Genomic DNA, 19,594 nt, shown 5'->3' on the forward strand with positions numbered 1-19,594 from the left:
ATTTTTCATTAGATTCGCGAAAATAAACATTGAAACGTAAAAAATTGAAAAAAATATACTATACATTTAAAATAACTGTATAAGATATCATAATCAATTAAAAACATTAATAAAAAAAATTAATCGTTTATATATCCTACTTTTGAATACTATTATCATTTTTTATCAATTATTATTAATCTGTCTTATCATCTTGTAAAAAAACATTAATCGATTTCACTCAATCGGTAATCTAGATCATGAGCATCCTTTTACTTAGCGCCATCTACATAGTACAACCTTGTGTACGTACAACTGGGGCCGCCATTGATTAAACCTGTCAGAGAATCAGCTGATCGGTTATTCACATACGTGAGATCAGCTGTGCGCAATCATGGACGAGTTGAGCGAAGAAGATTTTGTAATACCCCCTGCAAAATATGAATGTAAGTATCGTATATCGTATTTTAAATGTAATATCACATTAAATTCATCAAGTAAAGACTTTCATTGTGTTAGAATGAAATAACCGGCAGCCGGTGTGTCGTTATACCGGCATCCATTTTGCTACATGTGGATTGGTTGAAATTGAAAGTTAGAATATTATTTTACGCTCAGTTATGTAGGAAAATAAATGAAATCACGTACCTACGTTTTATTTTTCAGATTTGGATCATACAGCAGATGTACAGTAAGTATTTAGTTCATAGATTCCTCGTAAGATTAAAACTAATACATTATAGGTTACTTGCGTAGATAACCTAAAATTAAAAATATGGGATAACATATTACTTTTATTAATAGAGAATGTGAAAAATATATATCGTCGAATTATTTTAAAAATAAATTATACAATTAAATATATATTATAATATATATTATATATATATATATATATATTCATGATATATTATAGATTACATGCATGGGGCGATACTATGGAAGAAGCTTTCGAACAATGTGCGGTGGCCATGTTTGGATACATGACGGATTTAGAGCGCGTTGAAATGACACAATTACACTACGTGGAAGCGGAAGGACATGACATCGAAAGTCTTCTTTTCCATTTCCTCGATGAATTATTGTTCATGTTTAGTGCCGAGCCATATATCGTTGCAAAGGTATATTCCATTTTTCAAATAACAATTTTATCATCATTATACTTAAAATTTTTTTTCAATTACATCAACTCTTTGTTCAACGCTTTTTCGACTTTTTATTTCTTATGCGAGAATATTTATTTAATAAATCATCCATTTTAATATGTGATTTCAGTAATAATTTAAAGAATAAAATACAATATTCTCTACCCTCTGTTTTTTATTATTTCAAAAATTTTGTAAGAGAAAGTATTATTTTATGTTATCAGAAAGTGAAGATCATTAAATTCGACCGCGAAAATTTCAAGATCAATGCGATGGCGTTAGGGGAAGAATTCACGATTGGTAAACATACTCAAAATGCTGAAGTGAAAGCGATCACGTATTCTGCCATGCAGATTCTCGAATCTTCAGAAAGAGAATGCCCAGAAATTTTCGTAATCGTAGACATATAGTTGTTTCAGAATTTACTCGGTATCTTTTTTGGTTTCTTGATACACTTTTGAAATTTAACTTAGCTTAATTCTTAAGATACAAAAGTGGGGAGAAACCCATGAATATAGGAACAAGAAGGGAGATCTATACCCTCCCTTACATCCTACATAGGGTACGATCCTTTTGTAGTTGCGTAGGGTTCAAATAAATACGTTACGAAGAAAACACCGGGCTCCCTTCTTGCCGACCTATCTCAGGTACGTAGCAACGTATTAAAGAATCCTGCAACTTATTGATAATTACTCAAGAATATCATAATAACACCGACGTATAATAATAACATAACTAATAACATATATAAATGTGTTTAAATAATGTAAATATTTTCATTTCTAATTTTCTTTCTTACATATATTTACAGTTATTCGATTACTGTTGTCAATAATAAGTTTTAAGTATAAGAGACGTATGATAAATATTATATAACAAAATATTTGTATATTTTTATAAACATATAATAAAAATATTTTCTTATGTCTTGTGTCAATGAAAATTTTCATTATTAAAACGAGATAAAATTATATATATATATATATATATATATATATATATACTATTAAAATGAAATTTCAGTTAAAATAAAATCGGAGTTATAAAATCAATCAAATTAATATTGAGAATTTTCGAATCATTTGTTGAAACAGAAAACAAAATTGAACGTGCTTTAGCACGTGTAAAGTGATACGGCCCTGGTGTCCAACACCCCTCCATCGTGAAGGAAGCGACGACCGCCCGCTTAGTTTCGGGCAAGAAACGATAGGTAGTGGGATCCTCCCAATCTTCGGGTGTGTGTGTAGTACAGAAAAAAGAATCAAAAAATATTGAAAATTATATAATTCGAGAGAATATTACTCATTCGTTTCATTCTTGCCCCCTTTCCTTCGCGATAAGGCCCACGTTAAAGGGACTCACTGCCAACATCAAGCGTGGACGTTTGTTTCGAAAGCGCACACCCCTGACCATGGCGGACTGAAACGGTAATAATCTATAATAGCAATATATTTTGACGTTTTAAACTGTCAAAACCAAATAAAAGATACATTAAACGCGAATGTGTCTCGGGAAAGTCGTGATATAGGGATTTTTCACCTACATGTCGGAGCTTGCGTGGCAGTTTCATGGAAAACGAGAGGGACAGTTTTGGCGCGTGTGCTCATTATCTCTGTGAAAAGTCTGTGTAACTCGTAAATTGTTAATTTTTCTCGTCTTATTTTTATGTCAACATATACGACGCGGGTAACGAAAACGCACGACATCGTGTATTCATTGTGGAACGTCTAACCCTAAGGAGTATAAACAAACGGTAGCGTGAATATTTAGAAGATCATTATTGTCTCGATGGATTCGAAAGATAAGTAAAAACAGTGACCCTGTGAAATTCTGTAAAAAAACATAGAAAAGGTGACACGGTCTAGGAACTTTTTTGGATATCTGTGATAGCTGGCGGCGCGGTGGTTACGGAGAAAAGCGAAGTGACGGTTTTGGCGCGCGTACTCGACTCCTGTATACGACCGGCAGATGGCCGATGCGCCGGTACGTTATAGGCGCGCGTCCACGAACGCACCGACACATGACAGGCGCCTAAGCACGTACTACCACCGTGACAGAGACGCGTTCAAGAACATATCGAAGCAGTAGTAGAAGGCCACTACCACAGTGATACTGTACGTTGGAGAGCGGAGTAAAGCGCACGAACACGCGGTCCGGTGTTACTACTACCGGCACAGGCGAGTCTATCTGCCTCGTAGCCCGAGCCAGTTGCCAGCGCGCCAGCCAGCCCCGTCCATCCAATCGCCCAGCTCACGAGCCGGCCTCGTGTGCGCGCGCGACACCCCGACAGAAAAGGTTCGTTTTCCTCGCCGGTGGCTCGACCGATCATGTCGAGGCGGGGCTTATCGTGAACTTTAGAGCCTGTACATTCCTTGGAAGCTGAAAACACGGCAAGCACACGAACGGCTTCGGCCTTTTACACGCGATTATTTCGGGTCCCCAGTCTGCTGCTGCTACTACTGCTGCTGCTGCTGCTGGCTGTCGTTCCTATTGCCGAGATCGGCCCTGCAGAAAATGGATACCGCACCAGTGTGATAGAGAGACAGAGCGAAACAAATATATAGAAAAACAAGCTTGAAAGAGAAAGAGAGAGTGGGAAAAAGATAGAAAGAGAAATAAAGGCCACGCAACTACTACGACTACGACGAGGACAACGGCTACGGTTATAAACTGAGAAAGCAGGACAGAGGGAGAGAAAACGAGCGAGGGCGAGAGAGTAGTAAATCGTATGTACGAAGTGTATATATGATATATCGAAGCGAAAAGCAAGAGAAACATTCGTGCACGGGTTAGCCTCGGGAGACCGGGTTGACTCGTTGTCGTCCTCCGAGCACACGTTTTGTCTGTCTTGTCATCGACAGACATAAGTGAAATTTGCATCTAGAAATATCGACAACGCGACAACAACGATTACGACCACGACGGCGACGTATTTGCCATCGAGGAGGCACGGATATGCCTCGCTCGTCGGTGCTGTGACACGCGCCGCGCCGTGTGCTGGCTGAACCTCCCGGAAGAGAGCGTGGGCCTCCGTCTCAAAATACTGTGCGGTTTCTACCGCACGCTCGAGAGCCAAGTAAGTGGAATAAACACGCGTAAATCGTTTTTTAATATCCGTTTGTTTTGTCCGAATGAAAAATTTCTTTGCCTTGGGGAATAATAATTGTTGTTTCGAAACACTACATTCGAGTTTCCATCCGAAAAGAACGTGTTTTACCGTGCGTGCTTTTTTCTATCGTAATCGTACGAAAAATGTGCTTACTGGAGCGCATAAACAGAAAGAAAAGAATGGGAAAAAAACGAAATAAAAGAAAAAAATGATCCGTTATTTCGAGCTCAACCAATTTGGTCGTCGAAAGTCGCTGGCATCTTTTGCGATCAATCGCGAAAGCGTGCGCTGATTCTAGGTTCCCTCATGACCGTGCCGGTAGCACGCCTAACTAGGGATACTCTAGTCCCGGCTTGGCTCTTTAAACGGCTCTACGTATTGCGTGCGAATCGTGCGTTTTTATGTGTGCGTATCGGCAAGGAGTGGTGTGTGTGCGCGCGCTCGCATAATCGCGTTCCCTCATTGTCTGCCTACTCGCGCTCACTCGCTCGCTCTCGTATGCATGGCCGCTTCGGTGCGTGGCGTACGGATTATATCGCGCGTACGCATTGCCGTGTTCAATAAAATCGGAATTCGTTTGTTGTTTGGTCGTGGTCGAACATTCTACGTGGTATTAAAAAATAAAAATAAAAACAGAAAGAAAAAGACAACCTCTAAACCTTCGATCTATGTTAACAGCTGATCGCGGACGATTACTCTGTATGAGCGATGTAAAACAGATTCATTGATGCAATATATATATATATATATTTTCCACTTTTCCACAATGATAAGAAAAAGAGAACGATTATTCATTGATAGACCTTGCAACCTGTGCAGTTTCTACAAGCGGAAGAATGAAAAAAGGGGGACAGTAAGGTTCGTCGTTAACATCTGGGGCCTGAAGCCTCATACACACGAGGCATGTTTACTTATCTGTATAAAATCTATTGGAAATTTTTTGCTGTATTTTCTATTTCTGTGCAAAGCACACTTTTCAGATTTCATATATATATAATATTTTATTAACTTAAGCAAAAAAGAAAAGAAAAAAAAAATATTGTTACATTAAACAAGAATATTGGATTTATTGCATACCTCCTTAAAAATCGTTTAGAACGTTTGTGAACGAACGTTATGTCTCGTGTTTTAAAGAGCACGCTTCTCTACTAATCGATGGACTCTAGGCTAGTTCTACATCCAATGCCGTCGACGCGAGTTACACTAGTCAAGTTTTATCTTTGAGATAACATCCTACCAATCAATGCCTCCGCACCGTGCATTGCTCCCAACCTTCGAATGTGCTTTACCGTGCTATTGGCCCCACGATCTCTCGTTATAATCGATGTAGTACGGTGTGTACTCGGCCAAACAGGCGAAAACGAGACAACCACGCAGTTCGACCGGGAGTTTGCTTCTAAAACTGCTTACAACGCAAGGCTGCTGTAACACGACGATCCTACGACGTGCCTCTTTAAACCACACCCGGAACGCTGCCTCATGTTCTTGGGACGCTTGCTCTTTTTTTCGAAAATTCTCGTACGCGTCCGCACTGTGGGTCTCATTCTGCTCAGGCGCGTAACGAGTCTTTTGAAAACAGGGACTTTAGGAAGGATTTTCTATTCTTTTTCGCGGCTATTTTGTTTTGTCATTCTTAACTTTTACGTGAGGAAATATCGTATGATCGGAATATTCAGATAATAGAAGAATGATTCTAGGGATTTTTTCTGAGTCGATATGTAGAAAATTAATCTAAAATTGTAATCAATTTAGAATACTTGCAATGATTAATACATACTTACAATTAATTATATACCTTTAGAAATGATATTTTGAATTTAACTTAAATATGTGATATTTGTGAATTTTAAAAAGTTGAATATAAATTTTATTTTATACTATATTTTTAAATAATATATTATAATTAAGATTATCTTTGATATTAATTTTAAAATAAAAAATAGGGCGAAATTACACTTTAATATTTGCAACAATATATTTTTTTTTTAATTAAAAAGTAAATAGATAAACATGAAATATTTAAATTTTTCAATAATATAAAATGATATATATAGTTTAATTTTATTATTTTCAACAAAAATAGTTATTGTTGAAAATTCTAGAAAAGCTAATATAAATGTCACATAATGTACATTGTCTGTTTTAATTTTTTTTTTTTATTTTACTTTCATTTTCCTCAACATTTGCAGCTGTTGTACACTCATATTAAAATTAACAATACAGAAATTGATCTGTAGTTTTCACCAGATGTTCAATACTTGTAGAATTGTCACCTTGCCGTTTAGTCGACCACTTCCGTTTTGTGAACTAAAACGTTCCGTTTCCGAACGATTATTTTTATACATGATTATATTTTAATCATTTCCCTTATTTCATAACATTTGAGAAATGTTTTTATCTTTTCTAAAATATTATTACTTAGAAATAATTTAAATAATACATTAAATATAAATAAATTATACTTTGAACATTAAGAACAAACAAAAATTAATAATTAATGTTATTAATTATATTTAATAGCTTAAAAGTTATTTTATATCCATTCTATTAATTGCATAATAATAGAATTATAATTGTATTTTTTTTATCATTATGAATTTATTTTCCATCTTTTTCATTTCAATATAAAAGTTTATCATTTTCCTCGTGAAGACAAATGTGAAATTCTTTGGAATACGAGTTCTATTATTAGGATCTACCAATGTTGCTTGATTCAAGAACAAAAACCTTCTCTCCTATGCTGTCTGTTCTTTGATATGCATCTAAAAAGTCGCTTCTCCTTAAATGTGTTATCGCGTCCAAGTAAAACACACTCACAAATGGGTGGCACTGACAAAAAGTCGAGAATGAAGGGACGACGATCGATAGGAATTTTTATCGGATCCGCACACCTCGCTGTCAATAATTTTCACATATGAATGGTATATTTTTGATAAACCGTATACTATTGACAAGGTTAACAAGGTACTAATATCTAAGTTAAAATGCTGCATTTCAATTTTTCCGAACAACTTTTCTTCTATGCTCGAGATACTTATTAACGAATATTTAGTAAAGATATGTTTGAAACAATAAACAATTTTTTGTGATGAATAATATGAAATGAAAAATAAGTATCCGCCAAAATAGTATACATACATTTATTAACCTTCATGGACGATGTTGTAGTGTATGACACGTTTTCTTCGATAATTCAATTTTACAAATCAAAAGTAGGAAAAGATATTTATAATGTTATTATTAAATATAATTAATAATAATTTTGTCATTACTAAATTGTAAAAATTATATAATAATATTAAAAAAGAAATTAATATTGAATGTAATTAATTATTTAAATACATAATAAAAAGTATTGTTTTTTAAACAGTATAGAAATATTTATTAATATTTTGTATCTAATAATAATTGTATTATAATATTTTATATATTTGATAATGAAATTTATGGAACATTTATGTTATGTATTTTTCATTATATTTTGTTAAAAAATATATATTATGTTTGAAAATATTTATATTTTCTTAATAATATATCTTTTTGTATATATTCAAGAATTTTTTTATACATATTTACATTATATATAAAGTATGATTCATATGTAATGACATAAAATATAAAAATCTAACTAATTGTTTTGATAACAAATGCCATTCAAATATAATTTTAATTAAATTTGATTTATTTGATATTAAATTATATTTATATTTTATTATTAAAAAAATATATTTAATAAAAAAACATAGTAGGATATATAACTTCTCAATACATTGTAATACAATATGAATTATGTTTTTAATATATATATAAAATATTTGTGTAATATTTAAAATTTTTAATTAAAAACGTATAGAGAAATTAATATTTATTTTGATTTAAATATCATTTGTCTCGAGTTTACATATTTTAAAACTTATATGAAGAATCTCATAATTTTATATTTTTTCTTATATTCTTTCTTATAACTGTTATAGATTCTTATAAACTATAAAAATGCCTCGAGTAAGGAGACAAGTGGTCTTGGAAGATCCTGCTAGGCCTGTCACACCAGATATGGTGGAGACTAAATTACGTATGTATTATTTAGAATATTATTGGAATATTTCATAATATCTTTATTTATTTTGCTTTTATATTTATGTGCATGCAAATTATTTTTAGTAAAGGAAGAATTTTTGGATGAGGGCTCTTTGGATGAAGTACAAGCACAAAAAGTAGCTGAAGAAACACCAAGTCCTCATCTTCAAGACCACCAATATGGACAAACACCTTGTTATCAAGTAACAAGGAAACCTACACAACCACCACCACGAACTGAAGTAAATAAGACTATATTTACATTAAGATAATCTTTAACTAAATAACTTTTATTTAATAAAAAGATAAATCAAATATGATAACTCTTTTTATTATAGTAAAAATTTAAAGCATTAAGAATGATTTAAAAAATTTATTATTAATAAATATGAAAAAAATTCTTTACTCTTAATTTTTTTTTTAATTGTATGATTATATAATCGAAGTGACTGTTTAAAATTATAATAAATTATAATAGTAAGTTATAATAGTAAGTTAACATTGTAAGAATTAATACTACTTTATTTTATTGTATTTTTGTAGCAAATTTCAGTTCAAGCAGTGAAACGAAGACTGAATTTGGAAATGGGAACTACAGGCCCTAGCCAATCTGCCTTTAAGGCTCCTAGAGGTAAACGTAGAAAATCTGGATCAAGTTCTCTAGCTGGTCATACACCTACAAAAAGTAAATTTCATTTATTTCTTTTTTTTAATATTATCGTTTGAATGTTAAAAAAAAAAAAATTTATCTTCATTGCAGGTAAAACAGTAGAGAGAACGCGATATGATACATCACTGAGCTTACTTACAAAAAAGTTCATACATTTAGTTGAAAGCAGTCAAGATGGTGTTGTAGATTTAAATGTAGCATCTGAAAAGTTAGAAGTACAGAAACGTCGTATTTACGATATTACGAATGTATTAGAAGGCATAGGTATTTTGGAAAAGAAAAGTAAAAACAATATACAATGGAAGTACGTCGTTGTTCAATTTATCACTAAATATTGAGCTTTCTTACTGTAATAAATGTGATTATTTTATTTTACAGAGGCGGTCAGTTACCAAATGAAAGAAATGATATTGCTGATCTCAGAAAGGAAGTGGCAGATTTAGAAGCTAAGGAAAATACTTTGGATCGATTAATTCACGGTGCAGACAAAAATCTTAGGGAGCTCTGTGCAGACAGACAATACGCTTATGTAACGTATCACGATTTACGTTCTGTCCCAATGTACAAAGACCAAGCTATAATGGCAGTGAAAGCTCCGCCAGAAGCTACACTTCATGTTCCACAACCTATCAATAATCTTGGTCAACAAAAGGTAATTTCATAGAAACCGATTAAGATTGAAATTATTTACATTTTTAACAATTAATTATTTATTATTTGTGTATTTAGCTTCAAATGCATATGAGGTCATCTCATGGTGAAATAGAGGTATTTCTTTGTCCTGATGATCCTGCAGTTAAAACGTCTCCCACTCCGGGTTACACGACGACGCAACCTGTGCCTTCGTCAAAAGAATCCGAAATACCTTGTCTCCCTCCTGAACTGCTGGCCAATGGAGGAAGCGGGGTTCGGGTTGAACCAGTACCTTCTATCGAAAGTTCGTTGAGTACTCGTTTGTGTACTCCGGTTATATCTACAGTTACCAGTTTAGCAGGCATGAGGGACGCGCTTTTGTGTGAATCCGATGATTATGGACCAATGGGTGGTGGCAAATTCCAACTCCAAACGGAGGATCAAATTAGCACTCCAGGTAGGATCGCGCATATTTCATAATTTAAGATTTATTTGTTATGCTTTATTTTTTTTTTTTCGCATTGAATTTGCGAATGCTATTGGAAAAAATAGAATTTAGAAAAACAAAATCAATATATCTGCATACAATATTAATTTTAATTCTTTTATGGAATTAATTATTACTATTTATTTTTTTTACGCTGCTTTTATTTGCACGTATGCTTTTAAATGTATTGCTATGTTTTATAACAAAATAGCTTAGTATAAAATGCTAATAATTGTAATAAGATGAATATAATCTTTTTAATATAAAAATATAAGATAAAGAAAAATATATATTTTGAATATAAATTTTGAGCTTGTCTTCATCTTATTACACTATTTTTGAAATTTTTTTAGTTTGTTAATATATATTAACATGTTAATTTATAACGATACTTTAATGCAAAATCCAATGCAATATACAATCCAATGCAAAATCTTAATTAATTTCTTTACTACTTTATAATTGATTAATCTTTCACATTTTCTTAATATTTTTTTTTGATGTAGTTAATTTTTTTTTTTAATTTTTTTCTTCTTGTTAACAAAGTTGTACTTTTATTTTACTTTATTTTTTAATAAATGCTTTCAAAACTATTATTTTTGTCTCTATTTCCAAGGTATTTAAACTGAAAACACGTTTCTTTCTCGTTCGTATAAGCAAATGAAAGATTCGTAATTTTTATTATTTTTTTGAAACTTGAAAGAAATGTCATGCATGCTATTGATGAATTTCATAACAATTTCTGAAAAAACAAAAAAAAATAATCTTTTTGGAAAAAAGAAGCAAGAATTGATTTTTTTATTGTACGTCAAGGTTCAATAACTTAAGCTATCTTTTTCATTGGTTCTCTACCTTTTCAACAATGGAGGATAGCCGTACCCTGATGGAGCTCTGGCTGTGACTTGTGTGTTAACTGAATTAAAATCACATCACAGGCAGAGTTCTAGTTAGGTAACGGTTTCAAACAGCAAAACTCTTGTCGCGTGAAGGTATGTTTCATGGATAAAATAATTATTGGCTTGTGTATATTTTAACGCTATTTTATATGTGTATTTTTCTTTTTTTTTTTTTTTTTTTTTTTTGTATGTGTGTGTGTAAAATTGTTACCTTATTATAGAAACAGATTAATCCTTTTCATCTTTCTATTCTATGGCTTAAAGATGTTTATGCTAAATTAATTTTTTTTTTTTAGGCAAAGATAAGAAACTTTAAAGAATGTTAAATTTAAATAATTCTTAATTTTATGCAAATCTGATTACACTCTTTGCTACAAAGTAATGAGAATCAATTAAAATAAATAATCCAAAATATTATCATGATTAATCCATACAATTATCACTCAATTATAAGTATAATAAATAATTCATGAAATTTTTATTAATTTTAAATAAAAATAATTAAAAATTCAATAATAATTTCATTATCTGATTATAATAAATAATTCATAAATTTTCCAATATTATTATAATATAATTCACAAAATGATTAATAAATTAATATAACAAACATTCAGCTCTCATTGCTTAAGGGTTTTACTAATTGTTATTTAAATTAAATAATAATACTCGTTTATTAATTATTACCTTTTCAAATTGATTTCATAATAAATCAATAATAACCAACTTAAATAATCAAATATAATTAACATCGTAACGTCGAATATTTTTCAAAAAATTATTATATCGTAAAAGCAAAGAAAGAAAACGAATAAGATTAATAAATGAACTTTGAAAGTGAAGGTGTTGAATGCGACTGGACAAGCCCAGCATTTTCTCTCTCTTTTGTTGCAGATCTAAGTATTCTCGATTTCGGTGAGCATCTACTGTCCCTGGAACCGCCTCTTTCTGAAAACGACTATTCGTTCTCGTTAGGCACAGAGGAAGGGCTTTCGGATCTCTTTGATTTCAAATTCTAAAGGATATCGTCCTAATTGTCGTCGTCGTGACACGCAACACTACATTCACACCTGCATACCTGTCTTTTTTTTTTTTTTTTTTTTTGGAGTATACCACTCTGAGTTCGCCTCCTTTAATATTCGAATGGATAGCGATCACTCGGTTAATCCAATTAATATACGCTTCTCTATTTCGTATCGATTAGCAATTTTTAACAATTAAGGGAACGATCGAGCAGAGAAATGTTTGATTGGAAGTAGATAGAAACATTTGATTTAATTACTTTTAAAAAGCGAAATCAAATCCACAATGGCACAATGGGAAAATCGACACGCCGCTGAATGAATTTCTTTTTTTTTTTTTTTTTTAAATAAAAATATAATTTCGCGCTTCTTAGTCTTTACCTAGAGAAAAAGAGAAAAATGAATGAAAGTACATTGGGAAAATGTATATTTGATATTACGGTGTCATAATCGAATTTGTATTTTGTCAAAGAATTTCGTCTCGAATTTGAGTTTGTTCTTCGAAAACAAACATTTTCATAATTGATCAATTGCATCCCGACAACGTATCACGATTTTCTTTGGGAAATTCGGTTCTTTTCTGCAGGAAAAAAAAAAAAAAAAGAAAAGAAAAAAGAAGCGTTAAATATTTGGGGGGAGGGGGGAGGGAGAAACATATCACGGCAATGGTTAACGCGCACGGTGAGTACTTCTTCCGGCTTGATACGGTCGTAACCGATTAAGTTTCTGGGACGATAAATTGTAAAGCTGCTCTGACGGTATTGAACCGTTTTCTTGTGCAATGTGTAATAATATTGTAAATGATGTAAACGTACGAAGGCTTAGACAAAGAGTAAGAAGGGTGAAATAGATGGAAGAGGAATATATTTGAAGTTTCAAAGAGAGGAGAGACTGGACTCGTGTCGACGAATAACTACGATATTTTCTTTATATATATATATATATATATATACAATATATATATATATACATATTTTTTCTTTTTTTTTTTCCCTTTTTTTTTTTTTTTTCGTTTCTATGGTATAATTATATGGAATTGTATAATAAAAATTATTATTAGAAACGTGAAGTAGTAGCGTACGCGGATAAAAATGTAATTTCAATGAAAGAAGTCCCTCCTAGAGTAATGTTTATATCGACGTGATATGAAAAATGATAAAAAAAGAAAAGAGTAATAATAAGAACAACGGGGATAAATCTTTTTTCCGGACGGTTGCCTTCTCTTGTCACTTGGACTGATTCTTCTTTTCTAAATCGTGTGCTTAAGCCGAGAGACCGCCGTCCGGAAGGATTACGTTGTAATTATTAAGAATTTTTGTCGAGAAGATCGATGCGTATAGTAGGCTTTATCGGCGAAGAAATTGTTTGTAAAAAGATGAAAGTGAAGACAAGAAGAGAGAGAGAAAAGAGAGAGAGAGTGTGTGTGTGTTTGTGTGTGAGAGAGAAAGAGAGAGAGAGAGAAAGTTGAAAAAATGATGAAAATGCGAGCGGTTGAAAGGCATAGTTTTTATTCTATATACTTTTGTAATCGGTCGACTTTTTCTGAGTAGGGAGCGAAAATTTGTACAGTTCGATGCATGAGAGAGAAAAGAAGCACGAGGTGAAATAGGGGAAAAAGATATATAATGATTATCTATCGGTGCGGATGATTCTTTTATGGCATGTAAAAATTATTACATACATAAGAAACACACGTACACAAACATTATCATCTCACGATATGGTCCCATCGAAGAAAAATATTATTATTCAGTCCGGCTAATAGATCATCATCATCGTGTTGGATTAGCTTCATCGACATCAATGTCGTAGCGAACATGGAGACGAACTCGAGCATATGATAGAAAGAAAAAAAAAAAAAAAGAAAAAAAGAAAAAAAGAAAAAAAAAAGAAAGAAGAAAATTGCAAAAGCAGAAAATCTTAGGCTATATCATTGCATGTAAACGCATCTACACGTATTCAATTCGAGTCGTAACGATGAAAAATGTCTAAGATTCTTTTTCAGGATACGAATTGTTATTCTGGAACTGATTTATAAAAAGGGGTTTTTCGAGAGGAATTTTATACCGGTGCACCTTGACTTCTGCCGCGTGAAACGGCGGTGGAAAAGTAAAGAAAAAAATGAAGTTTGTAGGCTGATTTCAATAGAAATTTCATTGAAACAAAGATGTATCAATTATAAAAATTGTTCCTGAAGAAGTCGAGGTCGTACTGGATGGAATTGTCTCAATTGGAAGTCTCTTAAGGATGTACTCTAAACGTACAACTTAGTGTACGTCCAAAGCCATAGTGCCTACACAATAATGATCATACCCTTCTGGAAAAACTGTATATAATTTACATATTATATAAAAATATATAAATAAAATATATATATATATATATATATACATTATATATATATACATACACACAGACAGGCAAAATGTAAGAACGTGACGACCCCTAAGGACAAAGAAAAAAAATATAAAGAAAAACCGGATGCTGTGGACACCTCATTGCGATTATCATGAAATATCGATTAGTTAGTTTTAATTACAAATAATAATTAATTATTGAAACATTACACGAGAAAAATGTTAGTTTATAAATTCACTTATTATATATATGTACATGTATATATACTATATGTATATGTAATAAGTATGTATGTTTTATAGTCAAACGAATATTGTGCAGAATAAGAATTGGATTCTAATTACTTGGATAACTTGGAAAACTATTTTCCTTCTTACTTTTTCTTCTTTTTTTTTTTTTCTTTCTTCCTTTTCTAAACATAGATACAATGATGGACACGTTCCTTCTCGCCACGTATTATTTATTTCAATAATTAATCGTATAATATTTAAATAAATAATTAGAAGCAGAATAAAAAAAATAGTTAAAACCTATTTCTACTCTCGTCGTATTATATTATTCGAATATAGAAAATAAAGTAGAAATGGAATAATAATTATTCTGCACAACTTTCGTAAAACGCAATACCTATCTGTAACAGAGAGGATTGTAATAGTTTTGTTTCTCGTTTCTTTTTTTTTCTTTTTCCGATTAAACTGATAACATCGCACTTTTTTTCGTACGCATCGTGCAACGAGAGAGGGGAAGCAAAACGGAAAAAAAAAGAAAATACAGAAAAAGAAAATGAAAAACATGAATCGAGAATGCGTGAATCTGTGTGAATGGACGTGATGATCGAATGATGATAATTAATTGATACGAATGCTCTACGGTCGGTTATTCGATCAAACGATTCCGACTTACCAGTGAGAAGTTACGATATTTTCTACCTGAATGTTTGTGAGGATCTCGGAAAAGTCTGAGCACGTTCGGGATTTTAAGAAGTATAATAATAATAATTCATCGATATTGTATATTTTAATCTGTTCGAAAAGTATGTAATAAGAAACACATTAATACTTTAAAAAAAAAAAAAAGAAGAAGAAAAGAAAAAAGAAAGAAGGAAAGAAACGAAGTAAAAATTGTCGTTCCGACGTTTTCAGACTTTCCGGGATCTTTTTATAATAACTTATCGCGAAGATGGCAGTCCATCAAATTTTCATTTTTTAAGCCCGATTATTCGTGAAAAATCTCTGGCTCTCTTCTGGCAGTCTGTCGAATAAGGCGCTTCTTATATTTTATAATGGACGACAGAGTCTTTCCTTAATCTTTTTTTTTTCTCGTTTAGCGAGAGTTTTATGATCTTTACTTAACGCGATCTATGCGAAACCAAGCATCGAGAATAAATTATTATTGTTGTTAGCGGCGAGCAACAACGACGATTCGATTATTTAAACTAAGAAAAAAAAAGAGAAAGAATATTAGAAACGCGTTGCTTTAAAAATACATCGATATTCTTTAAAGTTAGCTTGATCGTAATTCATTAATGATTTTTTTATCACTATTTGCACGTACGTATATGTACGCAAACAAATATACTTTTCTACGAATGTATTTGAGAGACTGTTCAGAAATAATATTAAAGAAAAAAAAAAAAAAAAAAAAATTAATTCTGATCTTAGAAAAAGTAAAAAGAAATTAAACAATGTATGTACCAATACGACGAATGAGAATTTTGTCACATTTTACGGGTACAACCCGTCGAAAGATAAAGTAAAAAGAAGATTTGAAAAAAGAAAAAAAAATTGAACAGGAAATTACAAAATATAACCTTGTGTAACGTCATAGGGAGATGTGATGTTTTTAATTTACCATAACCTTCGTGTTTTTTCACTTATCATACTTTATTATACGAAAAATTATTTTTCGTATAATATAATTTTCGTTTATCTTGTTACAAAAAATAAGAATCTATTCGAATCGACATTTTCGTTGTTCGACGTTAAACATTTGTATGTTTTTACTCGATTTGATTTTAAATTTAAGTTGATATATATAATTTTGCACCGGAAAATTTGTTCGTAAAACTTACATATAAGTTCTAAATATTTATATAAAAAATAACGAATAATGTAGCAGAAAAGATATTTTTTATGTACGTTTAATACGTATAACGGTATAAAAAAAATAAAGCGTCGAAATTTCATTCAAGTTCAAACTTGATCTTTATAAACGTCTCTATATTTGACACATCCGTGTATTATGAATTTATAAGTAAAGTGATTTATAATTTTAATATTTAAATTTATGATTTTGATATTTTATTCTAATTATGATTTCGTTATAGGGAAAAAAATTAAAAAATATATACAAAAATATTATAATATAAATTAACAATGAGAAATCTTTATATTTATCTTATTTCAAATATAGCACGCATGCGCAATGTTTGCGAGCTACTACTTATCGTCGCGCAACAGTTGATCGTTCAGCATTCCCGCGTCAGCGCTTACAGAGTAAACGTCATTTTGTGTTTCATATATATATATATATATATATATATATATATATATATATATATATATATGAATTTTTTACATATACTTACTATATAATAATAATCTTATATACAGAAATGAAGTTAAGACATAATGTATATATGCTCATAATATTAGTAGTTATTTTCATACTTTGTATCAATAAATTATAGGTTAGAATAAGCAATAGATAATTATCATATACACTTGACAAATTGTACATTTGGCTTAAAAAAATATATAACTGTTATGTCAATCATTTGTAATCAATATGCAATACTTATTTTAGCATAAAGAAATATACCTAATGTTTTAATAATTTTGTTTTTTTATCTATTCTTATATCAAGTCTCAAATTAAATTTAAATTAAATACGCGTTTCAGGCTTGAAAATTGTATAAATGAAAAATCCCTAATGCTAAGATTTTTTATTATAAATATAATCGTTCATATTGAAAACTAACCTTTAGATGAATTTAGTGAACATATAAGAACATAAAGCCTAAGACACTATATTCAAAGTTCTGTTTTAAATTGATCAGTGGAAATCAATTGTTTTCCATTGGCGCGAATTATCGAGCGATTTCCTAAATTTAGGCAATATTTAAAATTGACGATTTAAAAACCAACAGTCAAAATAAGTAATTCAAAGGAGATAAGTATGCCACCGAAGTGTAAATTTCAAGAAGGTACATGTTTAATTTTTAATACAACTACGGAAAATTCCAAGATATATTTAATGATGTTTGATCACTAAATAATAAATATTTTTTTCATTTATTTTCATTTTCTAATTTTATTTTCAATAAATATGTGGTAATTTATAGGAGAAAAGGTTCTATGTTTTCATGGGCCATTAATATATGAAGCAAAATGTCTAAAGTCCTCCATTACTAAAGAAAAGCAGATAAAATATTTCATTCATTATGCTGGATGGAATAAAAAGTAAGATTTATATTTTATTTATTATGTTATAAAATATAAAATTATAAAATTGAAATTATAAATATATAAATTTAATATAAATAGTTGGGATGAATGGGTTCCGGAAAGTAGAGTACTTAAATATAACGAGGCAAATGTACAAAGACAAAGAGAAGTTCAAAAAGCACATTCAAATCAACAATCTGCACAAAAAAATAAAAAAGGCAGTACCTCATCTAAAACACAAGGACGAAGAAGTGAAGGTGGACGTGAAAAAGATACTGACAGCAGAGCTAGTACTCCTGTTGCAACGGTTGATAAAGGTGTCAGCCGTTTTAATAAAAGCACTAGCAGCAATGTAACGCCATCATCATCTCATGATTCCACTTCAGATGCTCCACGTAAAAAACGCAGGTTTATGTTAAAGAAATTTTAATGATTTTATTAAAAGATTTCATTTAATAAACTATGAAATATAAAATTTATTATAGCCGATTAGAACCAACTGGTGAAACAGAAGAATATCTCACTAAAGTGGAGGTTAAAATTAAAATTCCAGAAGAATTAAAATATGTACTTATAGATGAATCAGAAGTAATATTAAAACATCATAAATTGCCTGCTTTGCCTGTGAAAAATACAGTTGATAAAATTTTAGATGACTATGTAGAATCAAAATCAATTGGAAAAAATGATTCTGTTAGGTAATTGTATTATAATTTTAAAAATGTGTTATTTTTTATATATTTTTTCTGTATAAAGCTAATATTTTTATCTATTTTTAGGGAAAGTACATTAGAAATAACTAAAGGTATTCGCGAATATTTCAATATTTCATTAGGTTTACAATTATTATATAAGTGGGAACGTCCACAATTTATTCAAATTATGAATGATAATCCTGAAACACTGCCAAGTCAACTATATGGTGCATTTCATTTATTGAGGCTGTTTGGTACTATTTGTAATTATATTTTATGATAATATATTAATATATAATAAGAAACATTATTATTATTAATTTAATTAATATTTACAGTGAGACTTGGAGGAATGTTATCATATACTACATTAGATGAAAGAAGTATACAATTATTATTATCTCATTTTCACGATTTTTTACTATATTTACAAAAAAATAATACTGAACTTTTTAATCTTCAACAAGATTATGCAGATTCACCACCTGATTATCATAGGAAATATGCTTAAGTTATTATAAATATTTAAATATTTTTAATTGAATTCAATAATATTATAATTATTTTATATCCCAGACTATAAGTACAGCAGCTGCAACATTTGTTTAAAAATTGTGTATATTGATGCATTGTTAGAATAGTTCAGTATATAAAAATAGGTTATTATAAGAACATATAAGAATTTCAAAAATTGTGTATTGAATATTAATCGACATTTTTCTAAACTGTAAGTATATATTCTTAATTTGTTAAATGTATAAAAAAATATTAAAAAAATGTAATACATTTTATATATTTTAGTTTAAGCTAAAAATTAATGAATAATATCTTTTATTTATTGTAAATATAATGTATTACTACTTAAATATCTAATTACAATTTTATACATATATAGAAACACTTAATTCATGAATATTAGTTTATTTTTAATTAATACCATTCTAAATATACATGTTATCTTCCTTTTGAATAATTTCAATTTATTTTAAATTGCTGTAATTAAAAAATAATGTATACATATATATATTTATAATGCATTATACGCAACTGTACAAAGTAGATTATGATTTTATTTAT

At 30.3% G+C, this 19,594-nt stretch overlaps 3 protein-coding genes and 1 long non-coding RNA gene across 10 annotated transcripts; 3 read left to right on the forward strand and 1 right to left on the reverse strand.

Moving 5' to 3' along the window:
- The first annotated feature begins 287 nt into the window (after window positions 1-287).
- Window positions 288-2,425, forward strand: Archease (protein archease). 2 transcript variants are annotated; one of them, XR_015290565.1, is made up of 5 exons: window positions 288-425; window positions 646-670; window positions 896-1,100; window positions 1,349-1,771; window positions 2,219-2,425. XR_015290565.1 is itself a non-coding variant. In XM_003690339.4 (4 exons), the coding sequence occupies exons 1-4, from the start codon at window positions 374-376 to the stop codon at window positions 1,532-1,534; spliced, it is 468 nt and encodes a 155-aa protein (XP_003690387.3). In that variant the 5' UTR covers window positions 288-373; the 3' UTR covers window positions 1,535-2,061. The 2 variants fall into 2 exon arrangements, 1 of the variants encoding a protein (XP_003690387.3); XM_003690339.4 differs by lacking the exon at window positions 2,219-2,425 and having other exon boundaries at window positions 1,349-2,061.
- Window positions 1,877-5,383, reverse strand: LOC147658846 (uncharacterized). 2 transcript variants are annotated; one of them, XR_015290567.1, is made up of 2 exons: window positions 5,311-5,383; window positions 1,877-2,543 (listed from the first exon to the last, which is right to left on the reverse strand). It is a non-coding gene; the product is annotated as an uncharacterized LOC147658846 (long non-coding RNA). The 2 variants fall into 2 exon arrangements; XR_015290568.1 differs by lacking the exon at window positions 5,311-5,383 and adding an exon at window positions 2,615-2,650.
- Window positions 2,684-12,192, forward strand: LOC100863043 (E2F transcription factor 1). Of its 4 annotated transcripts, none has more exons than XM_012491169.3 (8): window positions 2,684-4,200; window positions 8,208-8,305; window positions 8,395-8,552; window positions 8,854-8,995; window positions 9,071-9,284; window positions 9,359-9,632; window positions 9,710-10,070; window positions 11,891-12,192. In XM_012491169.3, the coding sequence occupies exons 2-8, from the start codon at window positions 8,227-8,229 to the stop codon at window positions 12,013-12,015; spliced, it is 1,353 nt and encodes a 450-aa protein (XP_012346623.1). In that variant the 5' UTR covers window positions 2,684-4,200; window positions 8,208-8,226; the 3' UTR covers window positions 12,016-12,192. The 4 variants fall into 4 exon arrangements, with proteins under 4 accessions (XP_012346623.1, XP_012346635.1, XP_012346628.1 ...); XM_012491181.3 differs by lacking the exon at window positions 2,684-4,200 and adding an exon at window positions 6,517-7,154; XM_012491174.3 differs by lacking the exon at window positions 2,684-4,200 and adding an exon at window positions 7,073-7,197.
- Window positions 12,193-17,341: 5,149 nt separating this feature from the next.
- MRG15 (mortality factor 4-like) lies at window positions 17,342-19,430 on the forward strand. Of its 2 annotated transcripts, none has more exons than XM_003690338.4 (6): window positions 17,342-17,581; window positions 17,720-17,837; window positions 17,922-18,230; window positions 18,308-18,520; window positions 18,602-18,780; window positions 18,856-19,430. In XM_003690338.4, exons 1-6 carry the CDS (start codon window positions 17,554-17,556, stop codon window positions 19,026-19,028), a joined length of 1,020 nt encoding a protein of 339 aa, XP_003690386.1. In that variant the 5' UTR covers window positions 17,342-17,553; the 3' UTR covers window positions 19,029-19,430. The 2 variants fall into 2 exon arrangements, with proteins under 2 accessions (XP_003690386.1, XP_012346665.1); XM_012491211.3 differs by having other exon boundaries at window positions 18,602-18,771.
- Window positions 19,431-19,594: the final 164 nt, after the last annotated feature.

This window comes from Apis florea, unplaced genomic scaffold (genome assembly GCF_048593485.1).
Source record: "Apis florea isolate Af1SG1 unplaced genomic scaffold, ASM4859348v1 contig_1615_pilon, whole genome shotgun sequence".
Lineage (NCBI taxonomy): Eukaryota > Metazoa > Arthropoda > Insecta > Hymenoptera > Apidae > Apis > Apis florea.

What these genes read in the sequence shown, in the direction of transcription:
- LOC100863043 (XM_012491169.3), top strand. Translation starts at nt 8,227, where the DNA reads ATGCCTCGAGTAAGGAGACAAGTGGTCTTGGAAGATCCTGCTAGGCCT. An exon ending in TGGTCATACACCTACAAAAA is followed by an intron (nt 8,996 to 9,070) that starts GTAAATTTCATT and finishes TCTTCATTGCAG; the next exon opens with GTAAAACAGTAGAGAGAACG. An exon ending in GGATCAAATTAGCACTCCAG is followed by an intron (nt 10,071 to 11,890) that starts GTAGGATCGCGC and finishes CTTTTGTTGCAG; the next exon opens with ATCTAAGTATTCTCGATTTC.
- MRG15 (XM_003690338.4), top strand. Translation starts at nt 17,554, where the DNA reads ATGCCACCGAAGTGTAAATTTCAAGAAG. An exon ending in GAAGTGTAAATTTCAAGAAG is followed by an intron (nt 17,582 to 17,719) that starts GTACATGTTTAA and finishes GGTAATTTATAG; the next exon opens with GAGAAAAGGTTCTATGTTTT. An exon ending in TATGCTGGATGGAATAAAAA is followed by an intron (nt 17,838 to 17,921) that starts GTAAGATTTATA and finishes TAATATAAATAG; the next exon opens with TTGGGATGAATGGGTTCCGG.
- Archease (XM_003690339.4), top strand. Translation starts at nt 374, where the DNA reads ATGGACGAGTTGAGCGAAGAAGATTTTGTAATACCCCCTGCAAAATAT. An exon ending in ACCCCCTGCAAAATATGAAT is followed by an intron (nt 426 to 645) that starts GTAAGTATCGTA and finishes TTTATTTTTCAG; the next exon opens with ATTTGGATCATACAGCAGAT. An exon ending in GATCATACAGCAGATGTACA is followed by an intron (nt 671 to 895) that starts GTAAGTATTTAG and finishes GATATATTATAG; the next exon opens with ATTACATGCATGGGGCGATA.